Source organism: Eumetopias jubatus, unplaced genomic scaffold (genome assembly GCF_037043125.1).
Source record: "Eumetopias jubatus isolate StellerSeaLion01/CBP00866 unplaced genomic scaffold, mEumJub1_p1.0 scaffold_4, whole genome shotgun sequence".
NCBI classification, from domain to species: Eukaryota; Metazoa; Chordata; class Mammalia; order Carnivora; family Otariidae; genus Eumetopias; species Eumetopias jubatus.
In genome coordinates, this window is record NW_028274810.1 from 70,617,635 (window position 1) to 70,644,642 (window position 27,008).

A 27,008-nucleotide genomic window follows, 5' to 3' on the forward strand; every position below is an offset into this window, starting at 1 on the left:
ATCGCCATGTGTGCAGGGGATTCAGAGGTACCAGCCAGTAAGGGCACTCCACTCACCTGTCATGTGTGTCACTAAGGCTAGCCTCATCCAGGGTAAACAGCTCCTTCAGCTCGCCCAGAGAGAAGTGCCGCTCCACATCCTGCTCCTCATCCACCACACAGCTGCTCAGTGCCTTCTTGTGGCTCTGGCGCTGAAAGATCTTCTCCTCAATGGTTCCTGCCTGGGGTGGGGAGACCAAGGGATGCATGGCTAAGTCATCCCCAAACACAGCGGACAGGAAAACCTAGGGCTTGAAACTATAGCCACCCAAGAGAAGGGGAAATAAAACTACAAGTCCTATAGCCGCACGTCTGCTCAGCTGAGTCCATTTTCCCAGTCTATCTCTTGGGAACATAACTGGTACATGTCTGCTCACCCAGGGTATTTTCTGTACAAATGGAGGGTTTCATGGCCTGGCTACATTCCTTCAGAGTGAGCTGAGGTTTGCAGCAGCTTCACCAGAGCTCCACACCAAGCCCAGGTCTTTCTCACTCAATAAATATCATTAGGGTATCCTAGGCCAGGCCCTGTACACAAGGATACAAAGAAGAATCAAATATGATCCCTATTCTTGAGCTCATAGTCTAGTGGGAGAGACCTAAACTAATTGGTACAATAATAAAAACCTGTATATGATACCTAAGGGCCCATAAGAGGGATGGTAGAGGGAAGTGTTGGAAAGCTTGAAAGATTATCCTTGAGCTGAATCTTAAAAAATGAATAGATGGTTTACAAAGAAAGAAGGGAAAGCTCCTAGGTCCCACATAGGAACAAAGGAATAAGCCTGGTCTACTAGAGGACTGAGAACCTGAGCCTGTCTAGAGGATGGTGGTTGTAGTTAAGTTAATGTAGTTAAGAGCTGGGATTGAGAAAATCAGCAGAGGTCATACTGAAGAAATATGGATGCTAGCCTGAAAGAGCTTGGCCTTGTCCTGTAAGTGATGAAAAGCAAAATCAGAATTTTTGTCACGTTCATTCTGGAAGCAGTATGTGAAAACAGGTTAAGACCAAAGGTAAAGAATCAGGAAGCTGCTGCAATATCCAAGTGAGAGAGGACTGTGACCTTAGCATGGGACAGAGAGGAAGGTTAAAGAAATTTCCAGAAGGTAAAAATCAATAGTAATTTGTCGTTAGGAGACAGAGAATGGTCCAGTAGGATGATACGCAGGTTTGGGTTGGTTGGATAATGGAGCCATTACATGACAGAATTCAGAAAGCAAATGAATTTAGTCACCATGCATCCAAAGTGTTCATAAGACATGCAAGTGGAAATGTACAATAGGTGATGGAAATATAGGTCTAGAACTCATAAGAGTTCCAGGCTAAAAATTTAGAGATCTGTCAATATAATGAGTGTATGTAATCACAGAGGTAGGAAAACCAGATTACAATTTTATTTATTTATTTATTTATTTATTTAGATTTTATTTACTTATTTGAAGAGAGAGACACAGCGAGGGAACGAACACAAGCAGGGGGAGTGGGAGAGGGAGAAGCAGGCTCCCCGCAGAGCAGGAAGCCCGATGCAGGGCTCGATCCCAGGACCCTGGGATCATGACCTGAGCCGAAGGCAGACGCTTAACGACTGAACCACCCAGGCGCCCCCCAGATTACAATTTTAAAGATTAGTGGTCAACAGTATCAGATACAGAGGAAAAATCAAGAGTTTCTTGTTTTGGCAATTAGGAAGCCAATAGTACATTCAAAAGTAGGTTCAGGGGCATAAAGGGTCTGATGAATGAGTAGAAGATGAGGAAGTGAAGTTAATTCGTAGGCTTTGGAAAAATGTGACCATGAATGAATGGAAAGTAACACAAAGCAGTAGCTACAATTGGACAGAGGCTTAAGAAAATGTTTTAAGGTGAGAGCTACTTGAGCATGTTTACAGACCCAGGGAAGTAAAGGAGAACTTAACTGACTAAGAAAGGAAAGGATAGGAAAGAGTCTAGGGCAAAGCTAGAATGATGAGCCTCAAAAAAGAAGGAAATGATCTTCCTCGGAGATGGGAAGGGAAGAGCCAGGTGCAGAGATTTACGAAAGAGAGGCTAGAGAATTCAAGCCTGGTAGCCTACATTTTCTCTGTGAAGTACAAGACAACGTCTCTGCAAAAAGAACGAGAGACTGGGTTAGGTAAGAAACTTGAGGGAAGTGGTGAAGGCTTGAAGTGGCTGTTGAAAGAAACGAGATATGGCCCAGCCCAAAATGGAACATGTGAATTTGTGCTAGTGCTGATCTATACCTGCAAATTTTATCTGGTGCAGAAGCTGAAAACAGTTGTAATGATCCAAGTGGAGAAGGTTTTACAGAAAGAGTGGCTGAAAGGATGCATAGTAAGAATCAGGCCAAACAGAAAGAGAAGTCAAGCCAGACTGGGGGGAGGTGGGGTACTAGGGACATTAGTTTGAAGCAGATGTAGGAGGTATGAGAAAGCTGGAAGAACACGAAGTGAGAAGAGAATGACAGCTATTAAAGTTTGGAACTATGTGTAGTTTTGGCACTATTAAAATTCTGGAGTGTGGTCTTGGGAGTAATTAAATGAGGGGGAGTTGAAGAGCTCACTTAAGAGAGGAGGTCAAGGAAACATGAAGGCCAGAGTGCTAAGGAACTGCATGGTCCTTGAGGTCCAGATGATCTGGGGAAAAAAACGAAGGCGGGGCTGGTATCCGAAGTCATCAATGAATTAGGAAAATAGCATAGGATAGAGGACCGTAACAAGGAAGACAAGACAGTAGTCAAGTCCGATAAAAGAGAACTGTAGGGTGGATGGTCAGAGTGACGACTGAGAACGTGGAGAATGCCAGTACCTCTTCTTAGCCCCATGGACCCGTGGAGGCTAGTGACACAGCTGAGATCAGGGATGAGGGAAAGCAGGTGTCCTGTCAAAGGAAGGCGACCACGGGAGAGTTTGCTAACCTCTGAACACGTATCCAGGTGGCATAGTGAGGTTTTGAAGGAACTGGGTGGAGAGAGGAAGAACAGAAGAATAAAGGGCTCTGGCTAAGCCCATAGCCTGGCCACTGCTAGAGGCAGAGGGGACAGAGAGAGGTACTGAGAAACAACCCAAGATGGTCCTGAAGGTCTTGTTCCATGACCCACCCCTACTATGACCACTGTCACCCTCCTTACAGACAGTAGGCGATAGATATAGCAGGTCTTCTTTTGACCGTCACGCCAGATCCGGGCCATGGCTTGTTCATCATTGGCCGGGTTCCAGTCAGGGTCAAACATGACCAGTCGGTTAGCCCCGATGAGATTGAGGCCACAGCCTCCAGCTTTGCTGCTTAGCATGAAGACAAAGTCAGGGCTCTGGAAAGAGAGGAAGCAGGAGAAAAAGAATCTCTTGCAGCCCAGCAGACTATTCTCTCTCTCACACATCTGTACTCTCATGCTGTAAGGACCACCGATACCGCCAACCTGTCTGCCTACCAATTTCCCAGCCCAGCCATCACCAACCAGCCTAACCTCACCACACCCACCAGAAAAGGGGTAAAAAACAAAACAATCAAAGAGACCCTAAAGCAGAGCACCCTTATAGCTTCTCTACCACCCCTGGATTCTGATGTTACTGCACTGGTAGTGTGGGGACAGGGGCTGTACATTTACCAACGGATTGTTAAAGCGCTCCACAACCTTGGCTCGCTTCTTAATGGACATTGTGCCATCCAAGCGGACATACAAGTACCTGAAGGAGAATCCAAAGATCAAAAACCAAGAAGGAAGCAGAGCCCTGCTCCCGAAGGAACGGAACTAACCATGCTTGAGGCTATTCATGTACAACCTGAGGCCCTAAACTCCCAAAGGGACAGGCAGGGAGCTAGAGGCCAGGAGTCCGTCCTCTGGGAGTACCTGAAGGACCAGGGGCTCTTCGGCTTAGAGACGGAGCTGGGACCGTTGCAGCAGTAAGAGAACAGGTATTTTCTGGGAAGACCCTACTATACCCACACCTTGGCCGCCATCCACCGGTCAGAACAGCTACTCTTCCTAGTGGGACGGTCGAGGAGACACTGCTTTGGCAAACTGATTAGGCTCTTCCCTACCTTCGGGCCCGGCAGAGCTTCTCAAAGAGGTCCAATGTCTGAGTGTAATTGGACACCAGCACTACTTTGTCACTGCTGCGGCTTCGGGTCACTGCCAGGATGTAATCAAGGACCAGCATCTTACCTAGAGAAATCAGCAACCGTTAGCCCCCAGCAGGCCATCCCAATGCCCGTGGACTCTTACTCCTGATATCATGCCTTGAGATAAGGATACATCTAGCAAACAGAGACAATCTCCCACTCCTCCTCCCAGAGGAGCCCAAAGACTGGCTTACCTGACAGCTGGGGCTCTACAGCCTTGGAGCTATAACCAGGGGGAAATATTTCCAAAGCACCTTCAAAGCCATTCTCCTCTTCCACACACTTGTCATAGATTAGAGCTGGATCTGGGGGGTGGGGGAGAACGACACAAACCCACAAACAAAATGCAAAATGCCAGCTACAATGCTTTCGGGTGTTTCCACTTCAGTGCTCATTGGAAGCCCCTCTAGAAGCCTACCCAGCAGACCTTCCTCAGCACCAGACTTGCTTGGCCCCAAATCCCAGTATGCAGTCAGTTCCATCTGGGACCATCTTGCTCACCAGTGTGTTCTCCCAGCAAAAAGGGAACTATATCAGAGAGGGCAAGTTTGTTATTTTTCCCCCTGTCCAACATTTTATATGCACACGTGTGCGTACACATACTCACAGAGTCCCATATATCCCAAGCATCAAGCATGGGCTGGGCAGGGGATGAGCTGAACCTTCCAAAACAAAGGGTCTGGTTTACAGAGTACACAAGGTAGGGTTCATACCTCAGGGAGGGCTAGAATCACATGTGGCCTTCATGAGGACTCTAGACAAGTTTGGAAGGTGTCTAGACCATACAGGAGCCTACCCTCACTCACTCTTTCAGAGGAACCCAGGACATGGACCCAACTCACGATTACAAAGCTTCTTTAGTAAGGTGATGGAAGAAAGGGAAGACACACTCATCTTGCCCTCACGCAACTCTTCGGCAGGCTTGGCCTGTCTCAGAAACCTCTTGTATAATTCAGTTTGAAGGGGTGTCAGCCTGAAAAAAGGGCAGCTGGGTCAGTGGGAAAGGCTGGACCACACTTCTGCCCTGAAGACACTGTGAGAGCCCAGCCATGCCTCAAGGACTGAGCTTTTTTTTTTTTTTTAAACACACTCACTCTATACCCCTCAGCTGAGTTCAGTACCTACAACAAACCACCTGCTCAATCTTCACAGGCAGATATTTAGACAGGATATCAGATGTCCTCCGTATCAGACACCTGGGGAGACAGGATAAAAAGGCAAAAGGTTGGTAAAAATGCTATGCTAACTACTGGAATAAAAGCTACCACCCAAAGAATCCAAAACACTATTTCTCTTCTGTAGTATCAAATGTCAGAGACCCATCAGCCCTATGGCAAAGATATCTTTATGAGGGTCTCAGTCAGGGGAATAAAGACCCTTTCAAACAATCTAGCTTACACTGACAACGCTTTGTCTTCTTCCTCAAAAGTTTAGCTGGTCTTCAAGAGAAGGCCAAGACCTCCCATTGAGCCTGGTGCTCAGACAGGGAAAGCAAGCAACAAACCACTAAGTCCTTAGGGGAGTTTCTACTTGCGCTTGCCCAAATACCACATGGCCCAAGGTTCAATGAAATTAAGCCCTTACCTCCTGGCAGACCAGGAAAGATAGGGATCAGGCACCTAAGGAGTAGCTCCTAAGAACTAGGAGTAGCTCCTAAGAACATAGTGACTGTCCTTCCTACCACCTAAAATCGGAGAGGGGGCAGGACTCCAGGATATAAATCATCAAATATATTACCTACAACAGAGGAGTCCCAAATGTACTTCTCCCCTGGATTATGTGGACCCTATGGAAAAGCCCTCTTAGTCTGGGAGCCACACCCATCCCTCAGATCTATTGCTACCTGTCCAGGAAGGCTGTGGGGCCTGAGAAGGGAAGCCTGGTGCTTCAGCTCTGAGATCAACTGACAGGAAGCTTCTGAAGCACTAACAATGCTCCAAGGGATATTTTGCTCAGGGAGTCAGGCAACATCAGAGAAGAGCTTCCTGAACAGGATGCTAAGCAGCCCCAAACAAGACTACAGGGCCCAGGCCAAGAAGCAAGCAGGGACTTGGCCTGCAAGACACTTCCATTTGTTCAGTGGCTCTGGTCAGGGCGCAGATCCCACTCCCTCGAATCCCAGCCCTCATGGGCCACGGCCCCGGAGGATTGCCTTGGCTGACTCAGCAGGCAATTCTGATGACCTAACTTGGGGGGAAATCCTGAAGAAAGGAGCTGCTGCCTAGTCCAGCCCCCACCCTGCCATTACCTATTCACAATGCTGGTGAGCTCCCGCAACCGCTCCTCTCCCAGCTGTCTGTCTGCCTCCCTGGCAGCTGCATCCCGACCCCTTAAGATTGGCAACTCAAAACGCTTCTTGAACTCTTGGGCCGTTCCTAAGACAAGAGAGAAGGGAAAATTAAAGCACTAAAGAATGTAAATAAGAAAACCAAAGGGCAAGTCTCACTCTTTCCTGTCCTCGCTTCTAGTCGCTTGCTGTGCCAGCCACACGCTCCCCCGGAGGCCCCTGGTAGCCATGCTAAGCAAAATTTGAAGAAATCAAGGACTTTCTGCTTACAGTCAGGCACAAGGATGCTAAATCTGTCAAGATCAAGAAACATAAGAATAATGTTAAGTTTAGAGTTTGATGCACCAGATACCTTTACACCTTGGTCATCACAGACAAGGAGAAGGCAGAGAAACTAAAGCAATCCCAGCTCCCAGGTTTGGCAGTGAAGGAGCTGAAATGAACCTGGCACACTGATTTGAACTGTATTAACATTTTTTTAATTAAAAAAAAAGTGTAAAAAAGGAATGATTAGCCCACTACCAACAGTGGCAGGCTACTTTGTTACAGACCACTTTCCTGTCAAGAACAAAGCTAGACAAACCATAGGCAATCTCTGAACAGATCAGAGAGCTACCAAAGCAAGTGGGGACTTGACAGGCCATATAGACAGATTTAAACTCAAATATATAACTAATTACATTAAATATAAGTGGATCAATAATCCAATTAAAAAGACAACACAACTGTCAGACTGGATTTTTTTTAAAGCCCATCTATATGCTGCTTATAAGAGATGAAGTAGCATGTATCAGCGCAATGAAGTACCAATACCTGCTACAATATGGACAAAACGTTATACTAAGAAGCCAAACACAAAGGTCAGATATTGTATGATTCCATTTACATGCAATGTCCAGAATAGGCCAGTCCATAGAGACAGAAAGCAGACTGGCGATTGTCAGAGTTTAAGGGAAAGGAGAAATAGGGAGTGACTGCTTAATGGGTATAGGGTTTTCTTTTGGCCAGGAATAAAAAAAGTCAGATATCTCACAAATGAGGATCTCAAATGGCCAATAAACATATTAAAAGGTGTTCAACTTTATTCAACATTACGCAAATGCTATCATGAAACACCCACCAAAATGACTAAAATTTTTAAAAATTTCTCAAGATAAAAATGGGTGATGATATAAAAGCAGAGGTCGGCAAACTACAGCCATGGGCCAGGCACCTGTTTCTGTAAATAAAGTTTTATTAGAATACAACCATGCCCATTCATTTACATTCAATGGCTGCTTTCATGCTACAAGAGCAGAGCTGAGTACTTATAACAGAGACAGTATGGCCTGCAAGTCTAAAATACTATCTAGCCCCTTAAGAAAAAATGTGCTGACCTCTGATGTAGAGACATGAATTCTCCTATACTACTGGCACAATCGCTATCTACTAGAGCTGAACACATGCATAACATATGACCCAGCGATTCCACTTGTAGGACAGAGAATGCATATTTACACAAGACAAACGCACACTATGCTCAAGGAAAGACATACAAGAATGTTCACAGCACCATTACTCAAAAGAATAAAAAACTGAAAACTCGGGGCGCCTGGGTGGCTCAGTCGTTAAGTGTCTGCCTTCAGCTTAGGTCATGATCCCAGGACCCTGGGATTGAGCCCTACATCGGGCTCCCTGCTCCGCGGGAAGCCTGCTTCTCCCTCTCCCACTCCCCCTGCTTGTGTGTTCCCTCTCTCGCTGTCTCTCTCTCTGTCAAATAAATAAATAAAAATCTTTAAAAAACAAAACAAAAAACCTGGAAACTCAACTACCCATCAACAGAACAGATAAATAAATTCTGGTATATTCATAAAAATGGAATAGTATTGGAGCACGTGGGTGGCTCAGTTGGGTTAAGCATCCAACTCTTGATTTTGGCTCCGGTGGTGATCTCAGGGTTATGGGATGGAGCCCCGCATCACGCTTGTGCTGGGCGAGGAGCCTAAGATTTTCTTGACCCCTCTCCCTCTGCCTTTCTGCTCCCCTCTCTTAAAAAAAAAAAAAAAAAAAAAAAAAAAGGAACAGTATACAAAGAAGAAAACAAACTACCGCCACGAGCAACAACATGGATGACTCTCATAAACATAATGTTGAACAAAAAAAGAAACCAGATGTCAAGGAATATATACTGTATTATTCCATTTACATAAAGTCAAAAACAGGCAAAAACCAAACTCAAGTGTCAAAAGAGTGTTCACTTCTAGGGGAAAAGGAGAGAACAGTGATTAGAAAGGGGGTGCTGCTAGGGGTGCCTGGGTGGCTCAGTTGGTTGGGCATCTGACTCCTGATTCTGGCTCAGGTCACAATCTCAGGGTCGTGGGACTGAGCCCCACATTGGGCTCCGTGCTCAGCATAGAGCCTGCTTGGGATTCTCTCTAAATAAATAAAATCTGAAAAAAAAAAAAAAAAAAAGAAGGGTTCCTGCAGAGATGGTGGCAGTAATTGATCTGATAGTTGTTACACAAATGTGTTCACTTTATGAAATCTTGCTGCTTAGCTGGTTCTCGCCTAAAGTTATCTTCCTGAGCACTGGCAAGTTGGGGTGGCACCAACAAACCCTCCCACATATATTTATGTGCAAGAACTACCCACCTGTGGTTGCCAGAGGCTGGGGGAATGGGACAGGGGGAGTTACTATTTAATGGGTAGAGGTTCAGATCTGCAAGATAAAAAAAGTTCTGGAGATGGATGGTGGTGATGGTTGCACAACAATGTAAGCATATTTAATGACACCGAATTGTACACTAGAAGTAGTTAAGAAACAAAAATTGCCCAAGACAGTCTGCTCCGAGGCCAAAGCTCTTGAGGCAGCTAGGATCTGATGAGCAAAAAAATGCCTACGGGTAGTGTTTCCATCCCCAGCTCATAGTGACACTACATTGGGCATAGCCCTACCACCTCTGTGGTGGAAAAATGGCTGGCGTGGGCCTTGCTGAGTTGTTCAGTAGAAACAAGGTCTCCCAATGGCTAAGCTACTCCCTGACAAAAGAAGTCTTCCTACAAGAGTGCCTAGTGACCTACATATAACTAGCATTCTCCCCTCTCTCTCTTCAGCTAGAGTTACACTCCCAAGACCAAAGCAAGACTCCTCTCCAATGTAGCAGACAAGGCTGGTTTCTTACCCAGAATGCCTGAATTAACAAAATGTACCAAGCTGAAATACTCAAGGAGATCATTCTGGATGGGGGTCCCGGAGATAAGCACCCGCCGGCTGGTGTTCAAGCTGTCCAGTGCCTGGTAAGTCTGATTCTCAGAGTTCTTAAGTCTGTGTCCCTGCAAGGAAATTAATTCTCACTTAGGCCTGGGCATGATGTGGCAAAGTCCTGTGTAGACAGGAAAAGAGGAATCATAAACATTACAGGTCCTGGGGCCTTGGGAACTGAGCAGGATACAGTAAGAGTGAGAATTTACCTGCCTTCTTAGGGAGAAAAGTCAGGTTCAAGAGACAGACCTTCAGTTTCCAGACCATCAGTGCTACATTCATAAAGCAAGGATTCCCTCGACTCCGTTACCTCCCCTCGTTTTCCCTGCCCCAACCTCCAGAGCCTTAGCAGGCTGCTTATCCTCTTCAGAGACATTCAGCCATGTTCTATTCTAGACCCGTTTTCAGGGAATCCTCCCCTCCCCATCAGCCCAACCAACCCAGAATCTACTGAGCCAGGGGCCTTCTGAATTGGTTTACAGGCCATGTCTATGCTGTCAGAGCTAAAGGGACTTAGGCCAGGCTCCTCCTTCCCTCACCCTGCAGAATCCACAGCTCACATACCTGAAGAGCCTCTCTCTGCCTCCCTCTGCATCTGTACCCCAATCTCTATTCTCCGTCACTCACCCCTCATACACACCACTGTTACTTCTCTCTTTTTTAAGGCTTTTTCAAGAAAGTTGTAAAGAACCCTATTGTCTTTCCTCTTTCCCCAAGAACCACATGGGCAAGATCAGGCCTGTGCCTCTTCCATCCGAAGTCCCCCATTTCAGCCCGTAGCGGGCAAGGCATTTGAAACACAACCACCCGTGAAAGAATGAACAAACAAGTCAGCATGCTCCCCCTCTGGTCAGCCTTGTACAATGCAATTAAACACAGACCCTCCACCGACCCTCCTGTCTCTAGAATCAAGTCCAAGCTCCTTAGTTTAGCACTTCTCAGTAAAGCCCTAGGTATCTTCTCTGACAACTCTCAACAGCTTGTCTTGTTGAGAGTTGTCTTGTTCTCCTCCCCACTCCTAAGGCTGGATTTCCTTAGGTCTCTTTGCCCATGCCATTCCTCTGCCCAGTTTCTCTCCCAAAGGCAAATTCCTCAAATGTCACCTCCTATGCAAAGTCTTCCTCAATGACCCCAGGCTGTTGGTCTCTCCCACTTCCACGCTCCTATGGCACCCTGTGACATAATACCTGTTTACTGAATCTTTTCAAAGTGCCAGGCACTGTACTATTAAGAAGCACTTCCCTATAGTCTCTTCTATAATCCAGGTAACAATCAGATAAGTGGGAATTGTAATACCTATTTTAGAGAAAATGAAGTTCAGCGAGGTGAACAGTTATCCCAAATCACACTGGTAGAAAGCAGAACTAGGATTTGAACTCAGGTCTTTGTGATTCCAAAGTGTGGGCAGTGCACTCCCCTGCCGCTCATCTACTGCTATACATACTAGAGCACTACTCATACTCTACTTAATCTCCCCAGCTAGACAAGGACTTCTTAAGGCAGAGACCATGTCAGACTTGCCTTTATGTAACTTGGTGCCTAGGACAGAGCCCCAAACAGAGAACTGCTCAGTAAATGTTTGTTGAATGAAATGAATGAATAACCACCACTGCTATTAAAGAAGAATTAGACCTGGGGCACCTGGGTGGCTCAGTTGGTTAAGCGGCTGCCTTCGGCTCAGGTCATGATCCTGGAGTCCCGGGATCGAGTGCCGCATCGGACACCCTGCTCAGCAGGGAGTCTGCTTCTCCCTCTGACTCTCCCCCCCTCATGCTCTCTCTCTCTATCTCATTCTCTCTCTCAAATGAATAAATAAAATCTTTAAAAATAAAAAAAAAGAAGAATTAGACCTAGAATTTTAAACTTTGAAAACGACTGGATGACTGGATGTTGTATACCTAAAACTAATAATGTTATATGTCAATTACATCTCAATTTAAAAATATTTTTTAAGACACCCAAAACAAAAAAATAAAAAACTAGAGGCTCCAAGCTCTAGCCCTGAAACAGAGAAGGCTGAGACTCTGGAGCCTAAGAGGGAAATGAAACTTGTGAGGAAATTACCCAAAAGACCCTAGGGAAATAGGTGTCAACAACTGGGTCCCTCTCAACTGAAGCTCCCTGAGGGCAGGCATCATGGGACCCCCAGGACCTGACACACAACAGGCACTTAATAAATAACCCAATAAATGAACTGAGCTGACACAATATCCCTGTGGGTCTCTGGAAGGGAAAGCCAATCCCAACTCCCTATGGGAATACCCGGGCTCCAGACCCACTTCCTCCCACCAACACCCAGAGATTTTTTTTTTTTTTTTTTTTTTTATTTGAGAGAGACAGACAGTGAGAGAGGGAACACAAGCAGGGGGAGTGGGAGAGGGAGAAGCAGGCTTCCCGCTGAGCAGGGAGCCTGATGTGGGGCTCGATCCCAGGACCCTGGGATCATGACCTGAACCTAAGACAGACAATGAAAGAGACACCCAGGAGCCCCCACCCAGAGATTTAAAACCCAAACTCTGGGGTGCCTGGCTGGTTCAGTCAGAAGAGTGTGCTACTCTTGACCTCAGGGTCATGAGTTCAAGCCCCATGCTGGGTGTAGAGATTGCTTAAAAATAAAATCTTTCTTTTTTCTTTTCTTCTTCTTTTTTTTTTTTTTTTAAAGTAGGCTCCATACCCAGTGCAAAGCCCAAGGCAGGGCCTAAACTCACGACCCTGAGATCAAGACCTGAGCTGAGATCAAGAGTCAGATACTCAACTGACTGAGCCACCTAGGCGCCCTAAAAATAAAATCTTTTAAAAAAATAAAAGCCAAACTCTGGCAACTGAGCAATTCAAACGTTTGGCCAGATGAAAAGTTGTCAAAGCTCTTATTAATAAGCTACTGCTGAATTTCTGTTCTGGCAGGGTTCTCCACGTATCCTTTTTAAAAACAAAAAATGATACCATGATTAAATACCACTTTTCTCTCTGAAACATGAGCCCTACGAGTAGCATTCTTGTTTTTTATGCATTTCCCCAGCATGTTTCTTCTGACTTGCCATGTGTTCTAGATCTTATAAAAGAACATATATGGGTCTGGAGAAGGCACACATTCCTCTATCCATGCCTAAGCCACGCTTCCTACACCAAGTTTTGTTATTATATCCAAGGCAGTAAGGGATAAGAGCCAGGTCTTAAAATCTCAGGCCTGGGTTCAAGTCCCAGCTCACTAGGTCCTGGCAGAGGCAACTGGGCAAGTCATCACACTTCTCCTAACCTCCAAAACTGAGATGATGACAACAATGTCAATCCCTCACCTATTCATATACTTTACAAAACACTTCCACACATCTCTCTTGATCTGGACCACGTCCTTTTCAGGTAGACCTTGTGCCACCCACTCACTGTATGGAAGTGACAGTCTCCGAGCAGTCTCATCTACACAGGCTGCTTACAAGAAGCAGAACCAAGGCTGAGCCCAAGTCTTCTGACTTGCCCTAACTCGGATTACTGTAAGGACCAAAGATTTTGTACACAGAGTTATTATGCAGCACTTCTGTGTGCCAGAGAGAAGCATCAGCTAGGAGGGAGCATCGCGGATGCTGGGAGCATGAAAGCCAGGGGTGGCATCTTCCCTTTCCAGGATCTGAATGGGACAAAACGACAAACTCCTCCTAGAGTAGGCCGACTGTCTTTCAGGACTGGCTTCCTTGTGTCTCTGACAATTGACAAATTGCTGACAAAAAAAGGCAGATGAGTAAAAAGGAGGGCCAGGATGCTGTAGTGTGGCAAGAAGCAGCCTAGTCCCCTCTGCCCTGCAGAGTCAGCTTGCAAAACAGGACAGAATGAGAAAGAAAAGAAACACTACAGAGCAGAAGAAAGTCTAGATGGGCCAGGGCCCTGAGCTCTATAGGGTTATCACACATATAACCCACCCCAACCTGCTAAACCCTTTACTTTTACCAGAAAGAACAGCCCTTCGAGCTGTCACAGGTTGGTACACATGTCAGACAATGATGGACTCTTTATTAAGGACAAAAGCCCAATTGGGAAAGAGATCCTAACTAGCAAGCATGGCATCCCAAAAGTAAGCCTTTCTTCTCTGTAACCTCCCCAAAAGTCCCTCAGATAGTGAGCTAACCTGTAGTTCCCAGAGCATAGTCAGGCTTGCCAATCAGTTGACAAACGGGGCCAAGTCTTTCAGCCATCTCTCCACTAAAGCCCCAGGGGTGTGCAAAGTGGCCTTCACTCTTCCCAAGAGGTGCAAATAGTAGCAGCCTCAGCATAGCCAAACACCCTGAAAACCTGGAAAATTCTTTATACCGGGAAGTTCCCAGCCACCCTGCCTTTCTAGGTAGTAGCACCTCTACCACCATTCATGCATAGTGGTGGAAAAGGCTAGTAAGTAACTATTACCACATTTCCCTTTGTCCCAGAGAGTCAACACAGACTACTCTAAGGTGTATGGACTGTCCACACTGGGCTTTCCTACCTGTGTTTCTGTTCACATGCATCCCCCCCAGCCTACAACAAAAAAAAGTCTTATGACAACTACCAGTCTTATGAACATACCAGGCACTATGATAAGAGCTTTCCCTCATTCACCTCATTTAATCCTCACAATAATCCCATGAAACAAATGATTACCCCACTTTACTGACTCAGAAACAGAGGCTCAGGTGGTTAAGTGACTTGTCCGAGATCATTTCACTGTAAGTAGAAGAGCCAGAATTTGAATAAAAGTCTGACTCCAGAACCTACTCCCCTAAACACTACCGTGTCTCTCCACCCATCCAAATCCCTCTCATCCTTCAAAGTCTTTCCCTGGTCTAAGAATACTATCTAGAGGCACAAAACCAAACCTCACCCTCCTTGGAGTTGCAAGCACCGCTTAATCCCTATTGGCAGATTTGGTGTCAAGGGCTCTGCCTCTCACTTGCATCCCCTAAGGCAACAAATTCTGTCCTTAATATTCCGAGAAGACTGGGGCGCCTGGGTGGCTCAGTCAGTTGAGTGTCTGCCTTTGGCTCAGGTCATGATCTCGGGGTCCTGGGATCGAGGCCGTGTCAGGTTCCCTGTTCAGTGGGGAGTCTGCTTCTCTCCCCCACACTCATCCCACTCATGCGCTCTCTTGCGCTCTCTCAAATGAATAAATAAAATCTAAAAAAAATTCCCCAGTGACACACAGGCCTTGGATGGCAGTTCTTAGTGAGGAGATTTCAACACTTTCCTCTACCAGGACTCACAGACTGCTGAAAGTCAAGTACCTCGTCACATATGACCAGCCCAACACTCCCTTTCTGGAGGACTCCAACATGAAGGCGGAATGTCTCATAGGAAATGATGAGGATGGGAGAAGGCACTCGGGCTCCACGCTGGTTCATGAATCCTTCTACAACAGAAAACACGTGAAGGGAACAAATCTTAGAATATCTTAAAGAAAAAAGTTTGATAGTTCTTTAATTTAGCCTGGAAATAACCATTTCCACTATTTTGCATGGGAATTCTCTTCTACCCCCTCATTGCCCTCAGCCTGCTGCCCATCAGAGAGCATACACACAAGGAAAGAGCAGGTTACATGGAAGAGCACAGCCAACTCTGTTAAGGCTCCGTACCCAGCTTTTGGTCTATCTCGTCCTTAGAGCCTCCGTCAATGGCCAGAGGTTGGATCCTCCCTCCAAGCCATTTCCCAACTTCATTGTACCAGTTCCTCACTAGGCTGGAGGGTGACACCACCATTGCCTTGTCAATTTCTGGTTTGCACTCTGGACTCTGGCGCAAAAGTGTCCACATCAACGTGATGCACTGCAGCGTCTTGCCCAGGCCCATCTCATCAGCCATGATGCAGCCGTGGCTGCCAGGGATGCGCCGGCTGGTGACACACTCCCACAGGAACTTCACTCCCTGGGGAATAACAGCACTCAGGCCACTCTGGCATCCACACTGCTGCTGCCCCAGGGATGGCAGTCTCCCAGCCCATACCTCTTTCCCCCCAACCCCCTTTACCTCTCTCTGATGAGGCCGCAAGACCTTACTGAGGATAGGATCAACAACCACATGGACAGGGAGTTTTTCCCTGAGGAAACACAGCAAAGAAAACATGGAGCTCAGATAAGCACAAGGGTACGCCCTCAGGAAGTCGTGTCCTGCTAATCCAGAGGCCGCTGCCTGAGAGGGCCTTCGTGGCCTGCTAATCAAACCATAGCAACTTTTGCTCCAAGAGTTAGAAAGTGAGGAGAGGGTTCCCTATGTCATCAATCCCTCCTGCTCCCCTGAGCAAGCTTGGCAGGAAGGGTGAGGAACCTCCAACAACTGGACATGCCCACAAGCTTCCCCACGCACTCTCCTTCCCCACCTACCCACTCTCTGGATGGTGATGCAGTGGTCATGACAGCACTCTGAAAACATGCCAGTCCCAAGGAAAAATCACACCACAATGCCCTCTGCCCTTCTAGGTATGTGCACTTAACAGAAGACCAGACCTGCTCAAGAAATACCAATGTACATACTTGTCAAGCTTCAGCTGGTCATGGGCGCTCAGCAGGGGAGGCTCGTACAAAACCAAGGCACCTTCTTCCAAGGGGTCATGGAGGGCCCGGCGGACCCCAGCCCTTTTGAGGCCCAATGCCCGAGAGCCCAGAGGACCTAGAAACCAACAATCTGTCACCTGAGCCTCTATATTGAAGAGATCAGCAGGACCAGCTCAAATGCCTATCCTTCACATAACTTGTCCTAAGCTTGCATATGACCTTCTCTCTCCCAAAACCCAGCTGCGCACCTCTATCTGACCATTATCCCAGTCTGCCTCAGATCAGAGTTCTTCCCATTTTACTTCTCCCATTTAACTATAAACTTCTGGAGGGTTGGGTCTTGTTCATCTCAAGTCAAGCCTGGAAAGGTCTTGGGCGCCTGGGTGGCTCAGTTGGTTAAGCGACTGCCTTCAGCTCAGGTCATGATCCTGGAGTCCCGGGATCGAGTCCCACATGGGGCTCCCTGCTCAGCAGAGAGTCTTGCTTCTCCCTCTGACCCTCTTCCCTCTCGTGCTCTCTAACTCTCATTCTCTCTCTCAAATAAACAAACAAAATCTTTAAAAAAAAATTTTTTTAAATAAATAAATAAATAAAGCCTAGAAAGGTCTAGAACCCAAAGGGGCCCTTCAAGACAGAGAGCTCTTGAGAGTTGGCCTCCTCCCTCCCCAGCCCCAGTTTTAGCACAATGCTATGTCCTACACAGAACCCAGGTTTCATTCAATCTGAGTGAATTTAGTAGCATCTCATTTCTGAGGTTGACTATCTGAGGCCATCAGCCACCTGGGCCCACCAAAAGCTTCCCAAGCACTGGCATACCCCCACCCCCCAAGAAGATGAGGGGCAGTTAGTCATGGCAGGCCTTGCTGAAGCTATCAAACACAGCCTACATGCAGGCCTCTAGAGTGTTGCCCCCACACACCGTCACCACTGGCCTGGCATCTTCAATTCCAAGGTAAGCATGTATTTACAAAAGCAGAGGTTTTAAATTATTCAGATACATTCACACATGACTGATTCAAAAAAAATAGGAAAGTATCCATTTTTTTACCTTGATAATTTGGAATGGGGATTTTAAAAGGCTTTGACAAAATGCTTCGAATAAAGGCTTCCTAAAAACAAAAAGAAGAAACAGGGATTTAGGACTGATTAAAGAGGTTATGGGATAATATTTTTACAAATGCAGTCTAAAATGCCTATTTAGGGGCACCTGGGTGGCTTAGTCAGTTGAGCATCTGACTCATATTCAGTCAGGTCATGATCTGGGAGTCATGGATTGAGCCCCACATCAGGTTCCGTGTTCAGTGGAGTATCTGCTTGAGATTCTCTCCCTCCCTCTCCCTCTGCCCCTCCCCAACTCGCACCCGCTTTCTTGCTCTCTAAAATAAATAAATCTTTTTTTTAAAGATTTTATTTATTTACTTGAGAGAAAGTGAGTGAGCACAGCAGGGGGAGCGGCAGAGGGAGAGGGAAAAGCAGGTTCCCCACTGAGCAGGGAGCCCGATGCAAGGCTCGATCCCAGGACCCTAAGATCATGACCTGAGCCGAAGGCAGAAGCTTAACCGACTGAGCCACCCAGGCGCCCCTAAAATAAATAAATCGTTTTTAAAAAAATTTAAAATAACAACATGCCTATTTAAAGATAATACATTCAAGGGCACCAGGAGGCCCGCTTCTCCCTCTCCCACTCCCCCTGCTTGTGTTCCCTCTCTCGCTCTGTCAATTAAATAAATTTTAAAAATCTTTAAAAAAATAAAAAATAAAGGTAATACATTCAGAGCGTTATATTTTGATTACATCTCACTCAGATGCATCTAGAACATAAGGAGAAGTGCTCCAGGGCGCCTGGGTGGCTCAGTTGGTTAAGCGACTGCCTTCGGCTCAGGTCATGATCCTGGAGTCCCGGGATCGAGTCCCACATCGGGCTCCCTGCTCAGCAGGGAGTCTGCTTCTCCCTCTGACCCTCTTCCCTCTCATGCTCTCTATCTCTCATTCTCTGTCAAATAAATAAATAAAATCTTAAAAAAAAAAAAAAGGAGAAGTGCTCCATATTAGGTTATTAGGTTTTATACAACAGCTTTCATCTTTGAGGCTTTACAAAGATTCTACAAATACTCAGGGACAGCAGAGTGCCACTGGCAAGTGCCCAGCCTCAGTCGTCAGCCACAAGGCTTAAACCCATTCATTCAGGAAAGGCCATGCCAGCAAGAACAACTATTCCCTAGGGTACATCACCTTTTAAGAAAGCACCACAAACTTACCCAACCTCAGTACTAACAGGGAACTCCAATATTTGGATTCAAACACTCTCCTCCAGGACTACATCTTCCCAAACATACCTCACATTTCTTTTGTCATATCAATTCTGCCTACTACATCTAATTTCCTACACTGGCCTCCTTGGGAACTCACCAGACCTTCAAAAAGTAGTGGTAGTAGCAGTAATAGGAACAGTAGTATTAGTAAATATTAACAACAACAGCAAAAATGACAACAGTAATGATGACTAACAGTGTATACCAGATGCAGTGCTAAGCACTCAAGATGCCCGCACTCAGACTGCCATTGAATCCTCACTACCAGCACTAGGATGTCCATGTACTATCGCTGGTATCTCCATTTTACAGATGGGTGTATGGAGATGGAGTGGTTAAGTCACTTTCCCAAGTCACAGGGCCATGATAGGTGCAGGACTTTCCTCATTCCAAGACCCTTACTTGTAACCAGTGGGTGGTATGGCCTCCTAATCCAACTGTTTGACTACAGCCATACGCATCAGCCCAGAGTCAGCAGCTTCTTGCCACGGGAAGGCGTGAGAGAGAACACGAGAAAGAGGACATGAGAGGGCAAACAAATGACCAAAAAAAAGCAGGTGGGCCAAGGGTAACAAGAAGCAAACATACATAGGTCCTAGAGAAGGGTGGCTTTGGTGCCTCCACCTCAGAGCCTACAGGAAGCCTCTGTGTCAGCACCTCAGCCTGGAACCAGCACTGGGTGATGGCGCTGGAACAGAAGAGCAGGCAGGGGAGTCCCGAGCACCAGCCCCTGAGCCAACTCTGACAAGCCCATCAAAGCTCTGGCCTTCTGGTCTATCTATCCCTGAGCTCTGTGGGGAAATACTATGGCCTGTGAACCTCAACAAAACAAGAGCTGAAACCCAAGAAAGCAAGGAGAAAACAAGAACAGAAACCCTAAAGGTAGTTTTAATGGGAATACATTAGTGGAAAAAGAAATAATGAAAACTATTCCCCTCAAGCAAAAAGATAGTTTAATAGGGAAAAAAGCAAACCTGTCTTGCCCTGAAATTTTTACTTTTATTCTGACCCATTTCTATAAAGATTACAAATTTCTAGAAACTCAGTGTACTGCAAATAGGAAAAATATAATGAATATATTTGACAATCTCCTGGAAGATAGAAAAAGAATGTGGAGAACTGAACTTCATCACACTAAATAACATGATGGGGGGATTCAGAGAAAGGCCCAAATTATTTGCGTATTTCTTTGCAGCTGAATAAAATCTTGTACTATTTTTAATTACCATGATTATTATAATTATTAATAGCAATGATAATGAGAAACTTGTATATGAACAATGCTAAAGCAAAGCCACCCTTAAGTCAAAGGAGGAGAAAAGGATGGAGTGCCTGGTGGCTGCTGGTTGAGCATCTGACTCTTGATTTCAGCTCAGGTCGTGATCTCAGGGTCTTGGGGTCAAGCCCCCAGCATCGTATTGGGCTCCACACTCAGCAGGAAGTCTGCTTCTCTCCCTCTCCCTCTGCCCCTCCCCCAGCTCTCCAATGGATGCTCTCCCTCTCATAATAGATAAATAAATAAATAAATAAATAAATAAGAGGGAAAGGAAGGAGATGGATTCTAATTTTTTTTTTTTTAAAGATTTTATTTGACAGAGAGAGACACGGCGAGAGAGGGAACACAAGCAGGGGGAGTGAGAGAGGGAGAAGCAGGCCTCCCTCCCGCTGAGCAGGGAGGCTGATGCGGGGCTCGATCCCAGGACCCTGGGATTATGACCTGGGCCGAAGGCAGACGCCTAACGACTGAGCCACCCAGGCGCCCCTCTAACTTCCTTTCTAATTTGGCTTCAATTCTAAACCTGAAATATTAAAGTTTTTTTTTTTTTTAAGTAATCTCTATACCCAACATGGGCTTGAACCTATAACCCTGAGATCAAGATTCTTATGCTCCACTGACTGAGCCAGCCAGGTGTCCCCAAAAAACTGAAATATTATTTTCAAAATTGGCAATACAGGCTAGATTTGAGGCTCTGAGTAGCCAAGAATTTATGCTCCAGATTTAAAATGCAAGACTTTGAACTGCAAGGTTGTGCAACTAGTGTGGAAGAATGTGAGCATACCCGGCCAAAAACATGAGGGCACAGCCTACAAGACTTGCAATGACCAGCCTCCGGGAACCTGGTCTGATTAAGACTGGCAGAGGCAGGGGAGAGAGCATGTTCTCACTTTATTTAGTTACTGCAAATTCATACCATCCCTTCTTTCTCATAAAAGAGGGAGAGCAGGGGTGCCTAGGTGGCTCAGTCGTTAAGCCTCTGCCTTCGGCTCAGGTCATGATCCTGGGGTCCTGGGATCGAGCCCTGCGTTGGGCTCCCTGCTCTGCAGGAAGCCTGCTTCTCCTTCTCCCACTCCCCCTGCTTGTGTTCCCTCTCTTGCTGTGTCTCTGTCAAATAAATAAAATCTTAGAAAAATAAAAATAAAAAGAGGGAGAGCATCCCTCTTTCCCACCAAGGTCATAGCTTCCCTCTTCCAGAGATTCACTCTATCAGTTCTGCCTGATCTCTCCTATATCTCAACCTCTCCCTCTCTCTCTCTACTAGCTCTCTCTCACCAGCATTTAAAACATGCTTAACTCTCTCCTATTTTAAAAACAAAAATTCCTTTGGGGAGCCTGGATTAGTCAGTTAAGCGTCTCGATTTCAGTTCAGATCATGATCTCAGGGTCCTGGGCTCAAGCTCCAGGGGGATGGGGGGGCATGGGGGGGCCTATGCTCAGCGAGGAGTCTGCTTGAGATTCTCTCTCCCTCTCTGCCCGCCCCCCATGCACACTTGCTCTCTAAAAAAAACCAAAAATTCCTTTGACCGCTTTTATCTCTACCCCTTCAAACTTCTAGAAAGAGTATCTCCCCTTTCTAATCTTCCACTCCTCTGGAATGACTCTGGCCAAGATCACCAATGGCCTACATAACCCTAATTCCAGTGGACATGTTTCTATCCTTATCTGGCCAAAGCTGGCCACTCTTTCTTCCCAAATATTCTCTGTGTTTGACTACCATGACACCACTTTCCTACTATTCCGCCTCTTTAGGACCTCATGCTCAGTCCCCCGAGGAGCTCTTCTTTCTCTGCTTAACTCCCTTAAAGGTAAGTGTTCCTCGGGGCTCAGGGTTGCACCTCAGCTCCACTGACTGCACTCACTGACACTCCAATACACTTTGGAAGGGTCAAATATCATCTCTATGCTAAGGACCCCAAATCTATTTCTAGTCCCTACCTCCCTCCTAGGTTCCACACCTACCCATATTTGCAACCATCCCCAAACCTAGATATCCTATCCTACAAAACTTCAAACTCATCACATTTAAGGCTAAGTGCTCTCATCTCCAAGGCTGCACTATATGATTGTGGGCCTGAGGCACTTTTGCCTTTAGGGTCCCCTCTATCTAGAACACCGCCCATTCTCTTCACCTGGCTGACTCCTCCTATCCTTGAGGACTCAACCTAATCAGCACATCCCTCAGATTCAGGTCTTTGACCAACCTCCAGACTGTGAGACCCCCTGTTGTAAAATCCCAACTGCACTTGCACTTATGTCATATACTTACATAGGACAACTTGAATGAATCCTAAATGGAAAGAGTCCCACAGAACTACACATTTTTTTTAAGATTTATTTATTTGAGAGCAAGAGCATGCGTGCAGGGGGAGGGGCAGAGGGAGAGAGTGAATCTCAAGGAGACTCTTCGCTGAGCGCAGAGACTGATCGCACCACCCTGAGATCATGACCTGAGCCGAAACCAAGAGTCACTTAACCGAATGAGCCACCCAGGTGCCCCATACACACCATTTTTTAATAAGGCTTAGTAAACAATTAAACAATGTATTACTTAATGAATTATATATAGTTCAACTATCACAAAAGCAAGGGATGATGAAAATAATTCAGGTCAGTGGTTACCGGTCAGGATGGGAAGAGGGATTATGACTTTGGTGATGTTCTAGTGCAGGATGGTGGGTTCACGGGTGTTTATTCTGTGTTTTCTATTTCACATGTTATACACATATTCCTTTGTATTTATCAAGTATTATGTAAGAATGTTTTAAAATGTTTGCTGAGGGGTGCCTGGGTGGCTCAGTGGGTTCACTGTCTGCCTTTGGCTTGGGTCATAATCCTGGGGTCCTGGGATTGAGCCCCACATCGGGATCCCTGCTCATCGGGGAGCCTCCTTCTCCCTCTGCCTTTGCCTACTGCTCCCCCCTGACTATGTGTGCACAAGCACGCACTCTCTCTCTGTTAAATAAAATCTTAAACAAAATTACATTAAAAAAATAAAAAATATTTGCTGAATGCACAAATAACCAATATCCATTACATATTGTTATCACCTTATTCCCATTTTTCCTTCAAAAATGTCCCTGTAAAAACAGACTCCTGCATCTCCCCCGCACTTGACACCAGATATGTGGCACTTCCACACACAAGCAATTATTCGGCACTGCCTGCGTGTCCTACAATTTAACTCAATCCTGACACTATCCACCTGGAGAGAGTATCAGATCCCATAGGTTAGGGCTCCGTCCCACAGGACTGCCTCTCCCCAACACCTCAATCCCAAATCCAGGTTGCTCCCTGTGCTTCGGACCAATAGGCTATAAAATGGAGGGTCCAACACCCTCCTGGGATTCAATTACTTTTCTAGAGCAGCTCGCAGAACTCAGAAAAAGTTTACTTACTAGATTACCCATTTATCACAAAGGCTACTAAAGGATATGCAGAGCCAGATGAAGAGATACATACAGCGAGATCTGGAAGAGTCCTGCGCACAGGAGTTTGGGGTATGCCACTTTCTGGCATGTGGATAAATTCTTGTTCACCAACTCATAAGCTCTCCAAACCCTGACCTTTTGGGGTTTTATGGAGGCTTCATTACATAGGCATGATTGATTAAACACTAGCCACTGGTAGGTTGGTGCCCCTGGCAACCAGCCACCAAGGTTAGTTGCTTTACAAATGAATCTCATTAACATAAACTCAGGTGTGGTTAAAAAGTTTTTAATGGATAGTAAAAGACACCTTTACAGCTTTATCACTTAAATTCCAAAGGTGACGCACCTGGGGGGAGGTACCTGGGGGGCGGTCTGCCTTCAGCTCAGGTCATGATCCAGATTTAAAAAAGAACTGCAAGCTTGTGCAACTAGTATGGGAGAATGTGAGCATCCCTGGCCTAAAACACGAGGACACAGCCTACAAGATTTGCAATGACCAGCCTCCAGGAATCTGGTCTGATAAGACTGGCAGAGGCAGGGGAGAGAGCATGCTCTCACTTTATTTAGTTAGTGCAAATTAAACCATCCCTTCCTTTTGATAGAAGAGGGAGAGCATCCCTCCTCCCCACCAAGGTCAAAGCTTCCCTCTTCCAGAGATTCACTCTATCAGTAAAATCTTAAGGGTGCCTGGGTGGCTCAGCCGGCTAAGAGTCTGCCTTCAGCTTTTGTATCCGGCTCCCTGCTCAGCGGGGAGTCTGCTTCTCCCTCTGACCTCCCCCCCTCACCAGCTCAGTACGCACGTGCTCTCCCACAGGTAAATAAAATTAAAAAAAAAATAAAGAAATTCCAAAAGTTTTTGGAGCTCAGTACCAACGTCCTCAGAAAGTTTGGTGGAAAAAGCTTTGGTGAAGCTAAGCAGATCTGACTACTCTGTAATTTTGGGCAAACTACTTAACCCCTCGGAGACTCAGCTTCCACATCTTAAAAAAAATGAGTTATATGAGATAATGCACAGAACCTGCCATAGTAAAGATTATGTTGGATTTTACTAGTGGAAATACGTGGAAGCTGTAGGACTCTGATACCTCTTAAAGCCATATGCTAAGTGAGAGACTGAGCTGGCATGAGGATCCTGGTTCCAACACCTTGCCATGGCCTTTCCTTTTCTATACCGTCATGTCCTCAGGAATCTGAGCCACCTGAGATCTGGAGCCCAAATAACCATAAACAACAGGAACTCCAGGTCAGGCACACATCTTGAAGCAAAGAGGCCAGGCCCCTGAGGCTGTAGGCAGATCCAAAGCCTCCACCAAAGTCTGTCTGCTGGCTCCTCTGTAAAGCACTGAGGAAGTCTTCAGGGGTAGAAGCCTCCCTAGACAAAACAAGAAAGGTGCCTCCATAGGGCACACACATTCACCAACAGGTTGCAGTTCTGACTTACATGTTGACTACTATCCAGACAGGGTGGCCGATTGGTTAGCTGAATCAAAGGTTTCCGAAAGGGAGACAGGAAACACTCCTGGCTCTGAGCCCCACTGCTGGATTTCCGTTTCTTGGGAGTCTAGAAGAGTATTGGGGAAGGTAAGTCAAGTCTGGAAGACCACAGAGCTCACCACAATGGCAACTAACATTTAAAATGCTTATTAAATGCTGGGCACTGTGCTAAACTCTTCACATGTATTATCATGTACCATCTTCACAGCAATCCTATGATAAATGTTTATCATTATACTCACTTAGCAGGTGAGAAAACTGGAAGTTAATGAGGTTACAGAACTTGTCTAATCTGAAGACAGGCACTCAATGAGGTGAATAAAGTGAGCCAGTCAGCCCACACCATGGCAGTGAGTCACTAGCACTCAAAGGGTTTTCAGGAGTAAACAGCACCATTTATGACCCAGCTGTACCAAGTGCTGCCCCAAGTTCAAGTCTGAGACCCATGTAAGTAGCAAGAGGCAGCCTTGTCCCTCATAGGAAGAGGAGCCCCCTGCACACCAGCAGTGGTGCAACTACAGAGCAAGGCTCCACGGAACCATCAGGCAAGCTTGTAACAGCTTGCCAAGGTATTTGAAGCTTCAATGATCCTACAAGAAACACCTGAAACAAACACCAGCCCCTTCACCCCTCATATACAGGCCCTGCCCAAAACTGCCTTCTAGACCTTCCTTAGCTAGTCCCTTTCTCCAAACTTCCAGTGGCCAAGCCCTTACTTCGTGAACTGCTCTTTCTCTCTGAAGTATATGCTGTATTATCCTATTGATTTTTGTATACACAGGTCCGATCCGGTCAGCCCCAGAAAGCCTCAATAGCGGAAACAGCACAGGACCAATCCAAAGTCCAACATACTGCACTTGAGTATTAGCAGGGACTAGATGGGCACCACTCCTCTAATCTAGGCCCAAGTGAGCTCAGAACCCTAAGGCAGGCCCTACATACTCTACTGTTTTGTGATATTGGGCAGGAGATAAAAAGCAAAAGAGCAGACAACTAGTTGCCATTGGGGAGCCATTTTATTTTTCCCAAGGGAGCCAAAAGGCCCAACCCAATTTGCTCTTTTGCTTTGGAATACCCCTATCAGAAAAACTGAGGCTATATTACCTTCTAGTAAGCACCTTGAGGACCAAGATTTTTTTTATCTTGTTCAATGCCTGACACTTGGTAAGCACTAAGTAAAAGTTTACTGAAAGAGGTTTCTGGAGGTGACCAGGTTCACCCATGTAACCCCAGAAACCATGTCCAGGACTCCTTTCTGCTCAAACAGCCCTGCATCCTACCTGTCCCACCCCTGGAGGGCAGGGTACTCACCAATGTCCCAGGCTGCCAGTCTTCATCATCACCAGATCTACCTTCCGGTTTTCTCTTGGCCAGCTGGCTAGGAGCTAAGCTCCTCCTCTGTAAGGGGAATATGGAAACTGAGCACTTCCAGAGATCCCGCAGCCTAAACCCATTAGACCGAGACACAAGGCTACCCACAGTCTCCCTTAGGCCCATACTTACCATCCTGGGCTCAGAATCATAAAACGTCAAGTACCCATCAGCCAAAGATCAAAGGCACCCAGCAGCTGAGAGTGCAGAACCACGGCCAGCCGGTTAAAGCAAGCTGCTGTATTATTGAAAGCATGGGCTAATTAAAGAGGGAGCATGGATGGAGGGAATCCAGCTAGGGGCTGGAGTTTGGGCCCAAACTGTGAGCGTGTCGGTCGCCAGTCAGTCTAGGCGGAAGAGCAGGCCAAAGAGGAAGTATCCAAGCAAAGGTGAGTAAAGATTTGGGATGGGGAGGGGGTGGGGGAGAGGAAGATGGAGTACCAGACTGGCAGAGAGAAGTCGGGCAAGTGGTCCCAGGTGGACGTGATGGCAGGAGGTAGTTGCAGGAGATAAAAAGAAGTCACAGGCCAGGGGACAGGGGCCGGGGTGAAAATCCGAGGCGTAGGGAGAGCGAGGCGCGGAGTTCGAAGGGGTTTTTCCCAGGTCTGGCGCCCGGAAGCCAGGCCCGGACTGGGGGAGGTCAAGCAGGGGACCAGGCAGGGCAAGTAAAAGACCCGGGCTTGGGAAGGGAATACCAGGAAGAGCTGGAAACAACAGCAAAGTGAATCCGGGCCCTAGCACTGCCGCTCCAACCTTCCTCTTCCCAAAGCGCGCGTTAACAGCCGCCAGGAGTCCCCGGACCCGCCAGGCCCAGTGAATCGAACCTCCCGCGGTGCTGCCGCCGCACCACCTATTGGCTGCGTTCGATGCGTTCGGCGCTCGCGACCCCAGGAAGGGGGCGGGCCTTGTGCTGCAGTCACCGCGGGGCGC

At 46.6% G+C, this 27,008-nt stretch overlaps 1 protein-coding gene and 1 pseudogene across 2 annotated transcripts in view; one reads left to right on the forward strand and one right to left on the reverse strand.

Moving 5' to 3' along the window:
- RAD54L (RAD54 like) overlaps positions 1–26,891 on the reverse strand; it is a 28,517-nt gene extending 1,626 nt beyond the window's left edge. The window contains exons 1-18 of one of the 2 annotated variants that reach the window (XM_028123277.2): positions 26,774–26,891; positions 26,211–26,316; positions 26,019–26,105; positions 24,655–24,774; positions 17,243–17,303; positions 16,174–16,309; positions 15,671–15,740; positions 15,280–15,568; positions 14,932–15,056; positions 9,606–9,756; positions 6,406–6,532; positions 5,279–5,353; positions 5,000–5,130; positions 4,352–4,462; positions 4,077–4,200; positions 3,643–3,721; positions 3,166–3,345; positions 57–220 (exon numbers count right to left, since the gene is read on the reverse strand). In XM_028123277.2, coding sequence (XP_027979078.1) covers positions 57–220; positions 3,166–3,345; positions 3,643–3,721; positions 4,077–4,200; positions 4,352–4,462; positions 5,000–5,130; positions 5,279–5,353; positions 6,406–6,532; positions 9,606–9,756; positions 14,932–15,056; positions 15,280–15,568; positions 15,671–15,740; positions 16,174–16,309; positions 17,243–17,303; positions 24,655–24,774; positions 26,019–26,105; positions 26,211–26,213 — 2,033 coding nt within the window. In that variant the 5' untranslated portion in view covers positions 26,214–26,316; positions 26,774–26,891. Of the gene's footprint in view, positions 1–56; positions 221–3,165; positions 3,346–3,642; positions 3,722–4,076; positions 4,201–4,351; positions 4,463–4,999; positions 5,131–5,278; positions 5,354–6,405; positions 6,533–9,605; positions 9,757–14,931; positions 15,057–15,279; positions 15,569–15,670; positions 15,741–16,173; positions 16,310–17,242; positions 17,304–24,654; positions 24,775–26,018; positions 26,106–26,210 lie in introns of both variants that reach the window. The other variant, XM_028123276.2, reaches the window with a different exon arrangement.
- On the forward strand, positions 6,686–6,886 carry LOC114224156 (large ribosomal subunit protein eL38 pseudogene; annotated as a pseudogene).
- Positions 26,892–27,008: the final 117 nt, after the last annotated feature.